This window comes from Mauremys reevesii, linkage group 7 (assembly GCF_016161935.1).
Source record: "Mauremys reevesii isolate NIE-2019 linkage group 7, ASM1616193v1, whole genome shotgun sequence".
Classification (NCBI taxonomy): domain Eukaryota; kingdom Metazoa; phylum Chordata; order Testudines; family Geoemydidae; genus Mauremys; species Mauremys reevesii.
In genome coordinates, this window is record NC_052629.1 from 46491313 (window position 1) to 46508046 (window position 16734).

Consider the following 16734-nt stretch of genomic DNA (forward strand, 5'->3'; position numbering starts at 1 on the left):
GAAATATGTCTTATTTCATTCAAGACAGTTTACCAGGCTCTGTATAGTATTAAAATCTAGGAATAGTAGTTTTCTTTTCTTACATATACACATGCATTTGTTGGTATAAATATTTAAATTCTCTCTTGCAGTGTGCGTGTGTGTATAAAAATTATGAATTGGACATTTAAGGCTTCTGATTTTAACGCCACTTTGTTGAAACAAATGTTACCGTGTTCTTGTAAACACTGAACTCTTTATAGGGTAACTAACGTTAGGTTATAGGGAAGGCCTCATTTATGAAAGTGTGATCCTATTAATAGCTTGGAAGTCTGACCATGTATGGGATACAGTGTACTTTTTTCCTCATGAAATCACTCTTACTACTATCAAATACAGCTTGCACGTATGAGATTTTTCTAAAAATGACCCATGGATTTGTATTGAACCAATACATTTTACAGTCTTGTTTCAAATTGTACTTTGGAATTTGTTTAGAAAGATAAACATCATAAATGTTATGAATAAACATAACATATGGTTCTTTTTAAAATCTCTCCTTTAGGACGACGTAGACAGTCTAAACCCAGTTCTCAGGGACAACCCGCAGCTTCACGAGGAAGTAAAAGTCTGGGTAAAGGAACAAAAGGTTCAGGAGATTTTTATGCAAGGTAATTTGAGAAATGTGTGTTTGTATTATTTGTATTTCCGTGTGTGTGTGTCTATTTTGATGCACTAGGTTGGATGGCATTTATGCCCAAGTAGTATTATGATACAGCATATCTTCCATAGTTCAACTTTTCTAAGTAGGCCTTTTGAAAATAATTTGTTAAAACAACAAAACACAATTGGGAGAAAAGCTGTGATGTAAATATACACCCAGATTTTCAAAAGCATATGCATAAATGTTCATGCACAGGTTGTTTTTAAAAAAAAGCGAAACACTTGGGTCACACCCTATAATAATTATGCAGCAGTTTAATAACAATAGCAGTTCAATGGATTGGGAGTAGCATGAACTCAAGTTCGACGTTTTATTCATGATTTTGGTGTTGAGACTAGTGATGGTGCTTTAATCAATAACCACATTTTCTTTTTAGTCGACACTATACTGTAATGTGCTCTAAAGAAGGAAGCATTCTTTGCGATAACAAAGTATTAGTCAGAAGTACAATTGATTTTCCTTAGAACTGCTCTGCTCTAATAACAATGGCCTGCCATTTATAGTTGTGCTTCTTTCCAACTAGGTACTATTATATTGTGGTAACTCTATCTGAAATGCTCTCTGATTTTGTGCTGTATGAGGGCGTTGCTGAGATTTTGACATGTGGCTTTCAAATAGTTGAGGTTTTGTAACTCTCAGTCCCCATTCCTATAGTTGCTGCTAATCCATGAAGTTGTTGGTTTTCTAGTTTGTAAAATAGAAGTTTTGTGAAAGCTGACATGAAGTAGGGGAAGGGGATTATTTGGAGCAACTTTGCTAATAAATAATTCTAATGTAGCATACGTTTCCTATTGTCATGTAAGTGTTTGTAGGATCAAGAACTAACTCCCTAGTTAAATAATGACACAAATTATGAGGGAAAAAATGTGCAAAACAACCAAACGGAATTAAAAGTATAAGTATGAGCATGAGCAAACTAGAATTTTAAAGAACATATAGGCCAAACTTCATTGCTGCTTTGATAAAATTACAAAATTAGTGGATGAAGGGAACACAATAGGTCTAATATCTGAATTTTAGTAAAACATTTTATATCTTCTTGCTTGCTGAATTTGATTTGCTTAGACATGATTGCTATTCCATGGATGATATGCTGGCTAATGGATGACAAACAAAGACTACTGAAATAGACAATGTCCTCAATTGTGGAGGAAGTATCTAGTGTGGTGACACAAGGGTCAGTATTAGATTTAGTTTTATGTGATCTGGAAGAGGGAGTTAGCAGTGTGCTGATTAAATTTGCAGAAGATAATGGATTGGGAGTAGCATGAACTCAAGTTAGGGCCAAATACAAAGGGAACTAAAACTGAATTTGTTCTTCTTATTTGTTTTAATTTGAATATAATAAAAACACACCTATTAGAAGGCTGTAAGCACCCCAACCACATAATACAACAAAACACTAACATAATTAAAATAATTGTTCAAAAGAAACTCTGCCAGCCTGTCCCCTACAAAAAAGCTCCTTTTCCACCCCTTCATCATTCCAGGAAGCTTACCCTTGTCAAAAACCCTATGAAACATGTTTTTGCAGCATGCCCAGAAGGTCATCAAGTTCAGGAGGTTACCAACCAAGGGTTGGAGCACGTTCCAGAGCCTCAGATCTCTCACAGAGAATGCCTTGCCATCAATCCCCTCTTTTTTTATAATGAAGGGGATTTTAGCTCAAGTACCTCTGCTGACCACAGATGTGGAGGTGTGGCAATTGGAGAGGTAATTTCTCAGTTAGCCAGGTTCTATGCCATTTAGGGCTTTTGTAGGTGATAACCAGCACCTTAAACTTTGTGCAGAGACCAGTGGACAGCCAATGCAGTTTCCGGAGCACTAGTGTCAAATGCTCCCAGCAATGGGGCCTACCCAGTAAAGCGAGACATTGCGTTCTGTACCAGCTTCAATCTCTGAATGATTTTAAGGGAAGGTTGATTTTCTTTTTTGGTGATTTGGGTTCTGTAGTTTCCACATCGGAGTGTTGCTCTTTTAAGACTTCCGAAAGCATGCCCCACATCTCGTCCCTCTCAGATTTTGGAAGGCACTTCAGATTCTTAAACCTTGGGTCGAGTGTTGTATCTATCTTTAGAAATTTCACGTTGGTACCTTCTTTGCGTTTTGTCAAATCTCCAGAGAAAGTGTTCTGAAAATGAACAACGTGCTGAATCATCATCCGAGACTACTATAATGTGAAATATATGGCAGAATGCAGGTAAAACCATGGAGCAGGGGACATTCAATTCTCCCCCAAAGAGTTCAGTCTCAAATTTAATTAACACTTTTAATGAGCATCATCAGCATGAAAGCATGTTCTCTGGAATGGTGGCCAAAGCATGAAGGGGCATACGAACATTTAGCATATCTGGCATGTAAATGCCTTGGAATGCTGGCTACAAAAGTCCCATGCGAACGCCTGTTCTAACTTTCTGGTGACATTGTAAAGAAGCGGGCAGCATTATCTCCCATAAATGTAAACAAACTTGTTTATCTTCGTGATTGGCTTGACAAGAAGCAGGACTGAGTGGACTTGTAGGCTGTAAAGTTTTGTATTGTTTTGTTTTTGAGTGTAGTTGTATAACAACAATGAAAATCGACATTTGTAAGTTGCACTTTTACAATAGAGATTGCACTGCAGTACTTGTATGAGGTGAATTGAAAAATGCTACTTTTGTTATTTTATAGTGCAAATATTTGTAATAACAAATATGAAGTGAGCAGTGTATACTTTGTATTCTGTGTTGCAATAGAAATCAATATATTTGAAAATGTAGAAAAACATCCAACAATATTTTAGAAATTTCAATTAGTATTGTATTGTTTAACAGCGCAATTAAAACCGCAATTAATCACTATTAATTTTTCTGAGTTACTCACGTGAGTTAACTGCAATTAATCGACAACCCTACATATTAGTATTGCTTTCTGTTGCTTCCTTGTCTAAAAACTGTTGAGGTAACAGGTGTCTGAAACTCGCACACAAAAACTGTTGTAAGAAGTGGACTAATGTAGAATCTTTATCCTGCTGAGTGAAATGGCCTTTCATTCTTCACCAGGCTATCAAGATCTGTGTCTTAATAAGACCAAGCAAGATAACTTGTTAATTCAAGTCCAGTTTGACCACACACTGTTAATAGAGCAGCAAGAGGTATTACAGTAACGTTTACAAGTGTAAATAAAGGAGGGAGGGATAGCTCAGTGGTTTGAGCATTGGCCTGCTAAACCCAGGATTGTGAGTTCAATCCTTGAGGGGGCCACTTAGGGATCTGGGGCAAAAATTGGTCCTGCTAGTGAAGGCAGGGGGCTGGACTTGATGACCTTTCAAGGTCCCTTCCAGTTCTAGGAGACTGGTATATCTCCAATTATTATTTTAATCTAAGTTCCACGTAAGTTGCGTGGCTGTGCAGCAGCCTATTTAGCGCCATGCAGGTGCTCAGGGAACCTGCCTGGGGATCAGCTAGGGGGAGGGACGCCTCTCTCCTAGCCCCAACCTAGCCTGGCCCCCAACCAGCCGCGGCTGGGGCGCCCCTCCGCCGGCTGAAAGAATGCTATGGTCCAAACCCAGCTGGGGCAGCCCAGCCCAGACACACATGCGGCCCGGCGCCCCTCCCCCAGCACAAACCTAGACCCCTCCTGGACCTGCTTGGGTGGGGAAAGGGCGCCTATCCTGCAGCCTCAGCCCCGGAGCTGCCAGCTCTGAGCCCTTTCCCACACTCTGAACCTCTCGGCCCCACCCCCACCACATGAATGTTATGTGCACCAATATGAATCATAGAATATCAGGGTTGGAAGTGACCTCAGGAGGTCATCTAGTCCAACCCACTGCTCAAAGCAGGACCAGTCCCCAATTAAATCATCCCAGCCAGAGCTTTGTTAAGTCTGACTTTAAAAACCTCTAAGGAAGAAGATTCCACCACCTCCCTACATAACCCATTCCAGTGCGTCACCAGCCTTCCAGTGAAAAAGTTTTTCCTAATATCCAGCCTAAACCTCCCCTACTGCAACTTGAGACCATTACTCCTTGTTCTAATCTGCTACCATCTGCTACTGTGTTATACATCACCTCCATATTGGTGCACATAATAAAATTAATTCCACACATGGGTGGGAAAAGTTAGAGGGAACACTGATTTTAACCTATCTCATATTAATTCCACTAATAGTAAAATGTACTTTGAATATTGTATCTTAAGTATGTCATACATTAAACAAGTTTGTCTTTCTTTTTATAATCACAAGGCCAGATTCTGCTACCCTTACTTATGTTGAGTAATACCTCTGAGTATTCCCAGTGAAATTAGTGGGAATTAATTGCAGAGTAAGGTTCAGGTAAACGTAAAAAAGAGTAACAGAATCTGGCAGAAATGAATGAATGATATTTTAGTGTTTTATATAAGTTAGTTCTTGCTTTGAAAGGCTTAGGTTTAGTTTATAAGCCTTTGAAAAAATCAGTTTGCATATGCTCAATAAAGACAACTTCTTCAATTTTAGCAGCTAAAATCTTCAAAGATTCCATCCTCACTTAAGTCTCTCTCAGCCTTTAGTGCTGATCAGAGTGTGCATGCGCCATCTCTACTTATGTGCCATCCTCTTACTGCTCCTTTGTGAATGAACTGCACATGTGCCATCCCCCCAGAGCAACTGAGTATGCTCCATCCTCTCACTGCTCCTCTATGTGACTGGACTGAGCATGCTCCAGCCTAAGGCTACAAGAGTGAAACCAGATTTTCCCTGTAATCGCTGGGATGGATCCAGAAACTGGAACTGCAAGCAAAGAGAGTTTCTCCTGTGCTCTCAATGACACCACCCCCTACCCTCCCATGGCACCCAGGCAACATGGAGGAGGAAACTGTCTGATGTGAATGCAGAGGGCACAAAAGCTGGTGCAGGAGAGAGGGAAACGAAGTAGATTGAGACAAGAAGTTCAGTGAGGCTGGGACTGGAGGGAGGGGGAGAAAAATTGGGACTGGCTGGGCAAGGACACTAGGACTAGGGACTGAGTGGTAGAAGAAATTGGAACTGGGAGTCCGAGAGAGGGGATATAGGAGATTGGGACTGCAGGTATGAGACTTGAACTGATTAATCAAGGAGAATAGGACCTAAGTAGAGAAACAGGGTGCGGGGAGGAACTAGCTATGGGAAAGAATGCTGAGGAACTTGCGGAGCGGAGGGGAGATTGTTACTGGCAGGACAATGAGACTGATTCTATGAACTAGCAGTGGGGAGGGGAACACAGGGAGGGAGAGGAGACAGATCCGACAAGTAGGTAGGGTACAGGAGGAGCACTGTCATTGGCTGGGCAAACAGTCTGGCAGTTGGGAGGGAATTGGTATTTGGACAGCAAGCCCAGAAGGGGCGACTAGGTCTGGCTGAGCAAGAAAACTTTTGGAAGGCACAGGACAGAAAAAGGGTCAAACTTGAGAAAAATTGGCAAAAGAGGAGTCTTTGCTCACTAAATACACTCCCTGCGAGACCCAGGAGTGGAATCCAAGATTCCAGAGTCTCATCGTTCCTCTGCTGTCAGCAATTATCAGTGAAATCCACTGGCAAAGTATGTGTCTCATCCCCCTCTTAATGCTGGTCCATATATAGAATGACAACCTACTATTGCTGTCAGTTGCTCTGTTAGTGTCAAAGATCTGTGTCATGGATCTAAAATTCCAATCCTGCTGATGAATTGTGGGTGTCAATATTATGCCACATGATAGAATTTGTTTTTTTCAGTTTGCTCTTTTAAAACCCTAGGAAACTACAGGCAAAAACATTTGGATTGCTATGTCAAGCTCTCAAAAGTTAGCAAATGCCAGGATTGAGGTTGTCTGTGCTACTTTAATTTGGTCCCCTCGTCATATGCATTATGATACTGTCTTTAATTACATTTGGACCCCTTCTACATTCAGTGCACAAGATGGAACTGCTTTGGGGTTGAATCAGGGTTGTGTAGTGAAGGATACTATTGCCGTAGGATCCCTGTTCCGTTTGCTGCAGAACTTGGAAGGTGTGTAGTGAATGAGGCAATGGGTTGCAGAAAGAGAGAGAATGGTCTCATGGTTAAGGTATTTGAAAGCTGCCTTGGGGAAATACTATCCCTGTTTCTGACACAAAGTTCCTATGTGATATTTAGCAAATCACTTAAATCAGACTTTTTCACAGGTGCCCACTAACTATTTCTCATTTTCTGGATATCCAACTTGGGCCTTGAGGTCTGATTTGCAGAAGTGCAAATCACAGCTGCAACTGAAGTCAATAGGAGCTGTGCTTTGAACATACCAAGTGCAATATAATGCTAAGTACTTTTAAAAATCAGGTCCTAGAAGTCTCAAATTGAGCTCCCAAAATTGTGGAAACATTGATCCTTATTTTCATGCCTCAACTCCCTAGCTGCAAAATAGGGTTAAAACCACCCCTTCCTCTGTCAGAGACATTGTAGAAGGTAAATTAATGTTTATGACAAATTCAGATACCTTAGTGAAGAGAGAGAGGCCAGCTATAGACTATAAACGTACATTGGTATAACTAGGTCACTCGGGTGTGAAAAATCCACACCCCTGAGCGACCCAGTTGTACCGACCTAACCGATGCAGTAGACAACTGTGTCGACGGGAAGGCTTTTCCCTCTCTCTCAGACGTGGATTAAATATGCCAGTGGGAGAAGCTCTCCCATTGGCATAATAGTGTCTTCACTGAAGCACAACAGTGGTGCAGCTGCACTACTACAGCATTTTAAGTGTAGACCTGCCCAGAGATAATGAAAGTGAGTGGAGCACGTTTCTAATGCGCATGGTTGTGGGAAAACGATTGAAAACATGAACCCTACAATCTCAGAAAGCAGAAGGCAAGTCTCATGATTTGTAATGCTGAAGGATGACGATGCTGAGCTGTCTCATCTATGTTGTGTATGTAGCCTTCTTTTGGACTTGAATTTGTTCATATACTGTTCATATACTTTTAAAGGACAGTGTTTAAGATTTCTTTAACAAGGTTACACTTTTTAAAACTAGAGCACAATTCTTTTTTTTAATTAAGGTAAAGTTACAATAAAATGTTAGAATAGACTACATTGTACATTACTTATTCAGGGTCAGGTTAATAGTCAAAGAACCTGGCAAAAAGTTCTGCTTTGCTGGCTGGGGAGCCTTCCTCTGTGTACACTAAAAAGAGTCACCAAATTTCTAAATACCTTCTTACTTTGGGGCATTTCTCTTGTGTGCATACTTGGTGTGAAAGCTTTTCCATTACAAGGACAGGCCTTATCTTACTGTACCACAGGTCCATAGCAGGAAAAGTCACATTTTTCCAATCGTGTGCAATACAATGTCTTAAATAAAAAGAAATTATTTTTCTGTTTAAAATGTAGGTCTTTTATTGGAGCATTAAGTAAGCAGATCAGGGGTCTCTACAAAGCCAGCATTTTGTCACAAAATAAATCTCTTTAATAATATCCTCCCCAAATCATCTAAATCACATTTGAGATTATGGTCCCCATTTCCTGCAACCCCTCCAACAGAGTGCTCCCTAGTAGCAAAAATGTGGCATCAAATGCCATCTATACAGCAGTTGATTACAAAAAAAAATTCTTTGAACCACCCAAACTGAAGATGTGTATCCCCATTCACATGTACAGACCACTTATTCAGCTCAGTTCCTTTGTCCAAATCCCTATCCCATCTTTTCATCTGGGTTGTTTTCTTATCAACATCTCTTTTTAATCAAAATGATACATCTCTTCAAAATTAAACCTTTTTGTTCCAGCTTGCTGCTGGATCAACTCCTCACAGGTGATGAAAGGTCTAGATAGAGCTGTCTTTTATTCAGATTTCACAAAAAATGTTTGACTTGTAAATGTGACAAATATGGGAACTTCATCTTTACATTATTACATATCTCTTGACCTGATTTCAAATCAGGTTGCAGGAACAGCTGTCCAAACTGAGTAAGCTCAGCTTTTACCCACAATGCATAATCACTTAGATATTTCCCAGGCGTAAATGCCTAATTATTAATTAAAATACTGTAGTTAAGGATGAGGGGCCTCAGTGAAAGGAATTTGACAAATTTGTCCAAGGCTGCTAACGTGTTCTGGATGAATGGGTGATTTTATTTATTTATTTTATTTTGGTTGCCTACATTTCTTTTTAATGAAACAGTTACTATAAATAGTTGTATTTGGGCTCCAGTCATATTCAGGTTTTACCCAGAGTTCGGATGGTCTGTCATTAATCCAGCTGATCACATCTTGTAATTGTTGTGCATAATAACAATAAGTCAAATTACGGTACGCTAGTTCACCTCTTTTTATAGGCTTATACAGAACTTTAGAACTCACCCTTTGACTTTTATGACTCCATATGAACTTTAATAGCTCATCATGCCATATTTTTAATGTCATGTCAGAGAAACCGACAGGGATGCACTGAAACAAAAATAACCTTGGGAGGACATTCATTTTTATCAAAGCTACCCTGCCTAGCCAATGAATTTCATATTTGTTCCATTCTTCCAAGTCTTTTCTGATTTTACTCCACTGTGGAGAGTAATTATTTTTTTCTCTCCACCAGTATTTATTCTTTAATATTCAAAGATTTCTTTACCCATTGAAATGTATGTAGCTGACAATGGTTTTTGACCTTTCTGGGGCTATTAAATCCTAAAATTTCAGATTTATCATAGTTTATTTTGATCCCTGATACTTGACCACATTCCAAAATCAGTTATTCTATAATTTTAATGGGACTTTTGTATCCTCCAAATATAACAGGACATCCTCAGCGTACAATCTATTTTCTGTTCTAATCCAGAATGTCTTGATGCCCTTTACTAAGTGCATTTTCTCACATTTATTTGCAAATGGCTTTATTGCAAAAGCAACCAACAAGGGGGATAAGGGCAACCCTGTGTCATTTCCTAGACAAATTAAAAGACAAATGATTGATGGCTATTAACCAAAGCAGATGCTTAAGGATCAGTATACAAGACCAATATGCCTCTACAAAACTGATTCCCAAAACCAAACTTTACTAAAATCTGTCTGAAGTACTCCCACTCCAGCTGGTCAAAGGCTTTCTCAACATCCAGAGAAAGAAGCGCACAGAAAGAATTGTGAGAATTAACATTGTAGATTAAATTCAGAGTTCTTCTGAGATTATCAGATAGATGCCTGCCAGCAATTAGCTGAGACTGGTCTGGGTGAAACTATTTGAGCAAAATGACACTCAGTCTTTTTTGTTAGCAGCTTGGCATAAGTTTTAGCATTCACATTAATTAAGAAATAGGTCTTATGATACACAACTGGAAAGATCTTTTCCTTCTCTAGGAATGAGTACAATTTCTGCCTCTGTCTATGAATCTGGAATTTCATCTCCCTGAAATATACCGTTAAATCATTCATTTAAAATAGAACACAATTCTTTCCGTCTTTTTGCAGCTTGTTATGGGGCCACTAGAAGAGGTTGGGCCACTTTGCTTTTCTGAACTACCTCAGTGGAAGTAAACTTTGTGGTCAGTGATGGACAAACTTGGCAGCTGCAGAACCCAAACACGGAGATCTAAATTTTCTCCTGAAAAAGCATCTAAGCATGTGATCAGCCTGTTCAACAGCGTTTGTATAATCTGCTGACACACACTCTTGCCTTTCAGCTTACTCTTTTATACCTTTTGTGGTTCTTTTTTTTTTTTTTCATGATTTGTCATTACAGATGCAGCAGGAGTTAGTAAGATAAGAAAACTCTTGTTTGGAAACATTAGCATAATTGACGTTAGAATCACTAAATCATGTTAAACATTCCCAAGCATTCCAAAATGTCTTTTTGAATCAGAAGTAAAATGCACAGGCTGGCCAGTGTGCTAGATACACATCTGGTTTGTTACTCATTCCCTGTGCATTGTATTATAAATGCTACATGATGAAAAAAAAATTTTTGGATGAATTTCTCAGTGTTTTTCTGTAACGTTTTCCTTTTAAAGGTCCATATTCCTTAAACGGATATAGGGTGAGAGTATACAGACAGGATTCTGCCACCCAGTGGTTCACTGGTATAATTACTCATCATGATCTTTTCACCCGCACTATGATTGTTATGAATGACCAGGTAAATATTATGACCCTTATTCAGAAAAGTTTTATGCCCAGCGTAAATGTTTGATATTTTTTAAAGTGTTGTGGTGGTGGTAGATTTATTATGCTGTTCACTTCAAATGGGTACAAGTATATCTCTTATTAGTCTGAAAGTGGTGTTTAAACAATATGCATTTAAGCAATAAATCCGTCTAAGATTTTAGGTTCTCTTATATAATCATTACCTGATTATTGAAGTGCTTGAAATGAAGTAATCTAGAACCAGGAATCAGTCTTTAATATCGACTCTGCTTCGAATTTGTCTCCTGTCACTCTGGTAATTATAACTTTTTCACAAGCAGTTAAAAATCTCTTTGAGTAATGTGATATTAAGCATTTATTGTAGTAGCTTTCAGTTGCAGTTGCTGCTATTCCTAAAAGTTTAAAACAAATATTTTCATGGAAAAATGGAGAATTGTATTCCAAGAGAAACCTGGGAGTATTAACTTAGTGTTAATATAGTAAATGACTTGTCTTCCTTGAAGTGACCAACAAAATCAAATGTCAGCATGCAAATTTAGGTCTAACTTAATGTTCAAATTCTTTATAATTAACTTGCAAATTTCTTGATATGAATCTGTCGTTTAGCTCTGCATTTTGCCATTCTCTTTCACCAGTTACTTCCCTCTTCTCTTTATAGCCAGATTGTATTCAGTTTTTAAAAAATTGCTTAATGGTCATCTTCTAAGAAGAGTTTGATGGCTTTTCAGTTTATCATTATCAGCTTGGGGGAAAAATGTAATAGTGGTCTAATAAAACTGTTAACTTGAACACAAAATGGTAATGCTTGGGTTTTGCTGCTTCCCCATGTCACTGAAGTCCTACAGCAGGCTAGCTTGTCAAGATCAACTAGGGTTTTCCTTTGGATACTTTTTCAGTGTACCAAATGAACTATATATTTGCACAAACACTGATGTAGGAAATATAGGGTAGACTGTCTAAAAAACTGTTAATTATGGATTTCTTCTTCTTTTAATAAACCAGGTGTTAGAACCACAGAATGTTGATCCTTCTATGGTTCAGATGACCTTTCTAGATGATGTTGTTCACTCTTTGTTGAAAGGTGAAAATATTGGCATCACATCACGTCGCAGGTCTCGTTCCAACCAGAACAGCAACACAGCCCACGTAGATATACTTTCTCTTTTTACTTAAGTGATGTTTTGGTTTATTGTAAATGTTGAATATCTGTATTTAAACAGATTAATTAGGATCATGTTTGGTGTATTAATTATTTGATTACATTTAGGGGCATTATACACGTGCTCAAGCAAATAGTCCCAGACCAGCCATGAATTCCCAAACTGCAGCACCAAAACAGAATTCTCACCAGCACCATCAACAACGGAATGCTCGTCCAAATAAAAGGAAAGGCTCAGATAGCAGCATGCCTGACGAGGAGAAGATGAAGGAAGAAAAATATGATTATATAGGTCGAGGAGGTAGGAGCAGTTTTGGAAGGGGAGGGAGAGAAATTCTTAAAACTGTACCTGACTAAAAATACAATTATAATTTCTTTCTCTTCTACAGAAAATCCCAAAAGTAAAAATAAACACTTTATTAGTAAAAGAAGAAAACCCGAAGAGGACGAAAAGAAACTAAGTATGAAAAGATTGCGGACAGACAATATCTCTGACTACTCTGAGAGCAGTGACTCAGAAAATTCAAATAAAAGATTAACAGATTCTTCATCAGAGCAAAATTCAGAGAATGAGTTGAAAAGCAAGAACACTTCAAACATAAATGGAGAAGGAGGAAACTCCCAGAGTAGTGAGAGGGTAGAGGAACAGACACTAATAGATAGGCAGTCTCCATGGGATGAAATACAAGCAGATAAAAATCATCAAGATGCAGAAACACCGAAGTCAGCTGAATTAGACCTACAAGAAAAAAATTCACGCCATCCAGCAGAGCAGCTGAAATTTCATGGTCAGAGTGCCAGTGATGCACATGTTCAAGAGTGCAGTGTAGAAAATCGGCATACTATGGAATTGTTAACAAATGAGCAGTTTGTACCCAGGCCTCCTACACCAAAATGTGGTGTTGATGCAACTAATGAAAACAATTCTGATGAGGAGAGCCAGGAAAATGCTGCAAGTACCTTTGGTTTGCAAACACTTCAGAAAATAGTGTCTTGTGGCAGCAATTTAAAACATCAATTTACAAATGTAAATTTTCTAGAAGTAAGAAAACAAGAAACTGATCAGAGTTGGATTAGCAATGTTGTCAGTAAAATGGATTTGATACAGTCTGGGATTATGAAAACGACAGTAAATGAACATTTAAATCCTGAAAAAGAAAAAGTTCAGCATGGCTCATTTGTGTCTTCATTAAATGTAGTTTCATTAGCTGAAGAGGGTAAACTACATAAACGAAGTCCAGCCCCTGATGCTATGAAGTCAAAATCTAGTACTTCAGTTGATCATCCTAAAACAAAGTCAAATTCTTCACCTGATGTTAAGCCTAAACTCACCCAATCTCCTGATACTGTGAAGTCAAAGGTTAGTTATCAGACCAGCCATGTTACTGGAGTATCAAGGTCAGCAAATAAAACTGAGCATGATATGCCTAGGTCTAGTTTTCATCCAGTTCCAGCTAGAGTTAGTGCTTTAGAAGCTACTAAAAGTCCTCTTATTATTGACAAGAATGAACATTTCACAGTATACAGGGATCCCACTCTTATTGGTCAAGAAACAGGAACTAATCACATTTCACCTTACTTACATCAGCATAATTATCCTCTTCATTCCTCATCCCACAGAACCTGTTTAAATCCGAACACCCATCATCCTGCATTAAGTGGTGCACCCCATCTATTAACTGGGTCTTCAAATCAGACTCCATTATCTGCTATTAACACTCATCCTCTTAGTACTGCATCTCACCATTCTGTTCATCACCCTCATCTACTTCCTGCAGTGTTACCTGGAGTGCCTACAGCTTCCTTATTAGGTGGCCATCCACGACTAGAAACTGCTCATGCCAGCAGCTTAAGCCATTTGGCATTAGCACACCAGCAGCAGCAGATGTTACAGCACCAGTCTCCACATCTTCTTGGACAAGCTCATCCTTCTGCTTCATATAATCAGATAGGACTTTATCCAATTATTTGGCAGTATCCAAATGGAACACATGCTTACTCAGGACTTGGTCTACCCTCCTCTAAATGGGTCCATCCAGAAACTCCTGTTAATGCTGAGGCTTCTTTAAGAAGGGTAAGTGATTCTGCTTTCTTTATTATTACTTTTAATAGTACTTTAAGGTCACTGGCCTCTATGTGCAAGTGCGCTGGGTTACAAAAATAATTGTTAGCCCATTTCCCAGCAATTGTCCATTTTCCATGAAAATGGTTTTTTTTTCTTCTGTGCAGTTTTGCCAAGAGCGTATGAGTGTTCCGGTAAGATGACTGTTTCATAATGCACATGAACAGGGGGACCAAACTAAGATGGCATTGGCAACCTTAATTCTGGCCTTTTCTAGCTTTTGCATGCTTGACTTTGTAATTTTAACTGACTTTTAACACAGCTGTTTGGGGAGGGGGTGTGGAGAGGAGAGGGCAGGAGTTGTACATAACTTCCTATGGTTTTTAAAATACAAATTGAAGATATAAACATTTCATCTTATGGAACTATATTGGGTCATCAGTAAGGTTAGGACCTGTAGATCCACAGCACAAAACTTTACCACTGGAAGTTAATCGTGTATCTGGTAGCAATTCACTATAGGGACCATATACTAGAAAGACTTTAAACAATCTTTAAACAATTCCATGCTTGAATAATGAGACAGTAGGAATGTAGTACTGGCCACCTGACCAGAATGGTGACGGTGATTGTGAAATGCTCAGAGAGATTATTGAGGCTACAGAAACATATAGTGCCCCCTGTCCATTTGGTTCCTCAACCTGGCTGAGGAAACTTTTCCCAACAAAACTCTACAAACTGGGAGTCACCCTGGGGAGGGAAGGGGTCAAGTTTGAGGGATCTTGCTTTCAGGTCCCCAGAGGCCAGTTCTCAGGGGGAACCCTGCATGCAGACCTGGGAGTCACCAGCCCCTCACACAGCTGGTGTGGCTTTCCCTGGCTTGCTGCAGACTGTTCCAAAATGGCTTCTTGCCTCTCCTGAGCTCCCAGGGAATGGCATCTCATTCCCTATTGGTTGCAGAGCAGACTCTGAGTCTGCCCTTGGCTTCATCTCTCCCAGGGATAGTGTGCCCTGGATATAGTATACACCTCTACCCCGATATAACGCGGTCCTCGGGAGACAAAAAATCTCACTGCATTATAGGTGAGACCGCATTAAATCAAACTTGCTTTGCCCCCCTCCCCACCACCTTCCCAGTTCCTTGTTCCCTGACCACCCCCTCCAGAGACCTCCGTCCCTAATCACCCCCAGGACCCCACCCCCCTACCCAACCCCCCATCCCCTGACTGCTCCAACCCCTATCCATCCCTCCCCGCCCTCTGACAGGCACTCACTGGCAGCGGCGGGAAGCGGAGCAGCCCGGCCCCAGTCCACTCCACTCTGCCAGCTCCCAGCCGTGGTGCTCCGCTTCCCGCCGTCGGTGAGTGCGGGGAGGTTGGGGAAAGGATGCCCCTCCCCCCCCCACACTTATCTGCGGCGGGAAGCGGAACAACGCGGCCCCAGCCCGCTACGCTTTCCTTGCCCCGACCCCAGCCGTGTTGCTGGGGGGCGGCTGGGGAAAAGTCCTGCACTCACCTGGCAGAGTGGAGCGGGCTGGGGCCGGGCTGTTCTGCTTCCGCCACTGCTGGTGAGTGCTGGGGGGATCCCTTCCCCCAAGCTCCCTCCCCTGAGTGACACGGCTGGGGCCAGGGTGAGGGAAGCAGAGCGGGCTGCTCCCAGCCCCCCCGCTAATCCCCCGGGCCACTCTGGGACTGCGGGGCCCCCAAAAGTGCCCTCCCACAGTTCCTGCCCCCAGGCCCTGGGAGGGGGGAGCCCTTGGCCGCCCCCAAGAAACTCGGCCCCTTATCAAACCCCCCCAGCCTGGCCCGGCACCCTTAACACGCTGCTCAGAGTAGGGTGTCAGAGCTTTACTGCATTGTATGCGAACCCGCGTTATATCGGGTCGCAGCATATCGGGGTAGAGGTGTACTTGGACTTTCAGAAATCCTTTGACCAGGTCCCACACCAAAGGCTTCTAGGCAAAGTAAGCAGTCATGGGATAAGAGGGAAGGAATAAATGGTCAGTTTTCACAGTGGAGAGAGGTAAATAACGGAATCTCTCAAGGATCTGTACTGGGATGAGTGCCATTAAATATACTCATAAATGATCTGGAAAAGGAAGTAAACAGTGAGATGACGAAGTTTGCAGATGATACAAAATTGCTCAAGAGAGTTAAGGCCAAAATTGACTGAAAAGCATTACAAATGTGTCTCACAAAACCAGGTGAATGGGCAGCAAAATAGCAGATTAAATTCAATATTGATCGGTGCAAAGTAATGCATATTGGAAACCATAATCCCAACTATACATAAAAATGATGGGTCTAAATTAGTTGTTACCACTCAAGAATGAGATCTGGGAGTCATCATGGATAGTTCTCTGAAAACATCTGCTCAATGTGCAGCAGTAGTCAAAAACCATTAGGAAAAGGATAGATGATGAGACAGAAAATACCATAATATCGCTATATAAATCCATAGTATGCTACCTCCTTGAATACTCTGTGCAGTTCTTGTTGGTTCATTTCCAAAAAGATATATTAGAGTTGGAAAAAGTACAGACAAGGGCAGCAAAAATGATTAGGGGTATGAAACAGGTTCCATTTGAGGAAAAGGTAAAAAGACTGGGATTGTTCATCTTAGAACAGAGATGATTATGGGGGGATATGCTAGAGGTCTGTAAAATCACGACTGATGTGGGGAAAGAGAATAAGGAAATCTTATTTACCCCTTCACATAACACAAGAACA

At 40.5% G+C, this 16734-nt stretch overlaps 1 protein-coding gene across 19 annotated transcripts in view; it reads left to right on the forward strand.

Moving 5' to 3' along the window:
• Nucleotides 1-16734, forward strand: part of JMJD1C (jumonji domain containing 1C) — a 332141-nt gene that overhangs the window by 239056 nt on the left and 76351 nt on the right. For all 19 annotated transcript variants that reach the window (XR_005583114.1, XR_005583113.1, XM_039482607.1 and 16 more), the window contains 5 exons: nt 545-650; nt 10652-10776; nt 11787-11930; nt 12052-12244; nt 12333-14017. Coding sequence is in view for 17 of the 19 variants with exons in the window: in XM_039482607.1 (XP_039338541.1) it covers nt 545-650; nt 10652-10776; nt 11787-11930; nt 12052-12244; nt 12333-14017 (2253 nt within the window). In the remaining 2 variants the exon portion in view is untranslated. The remainder of the gene's footprint in view (nt 1-544; nt 651-10651; nt 10777-11786; nt 11931-12051; nt 12245-12332; nt 14018-16734) is intronic.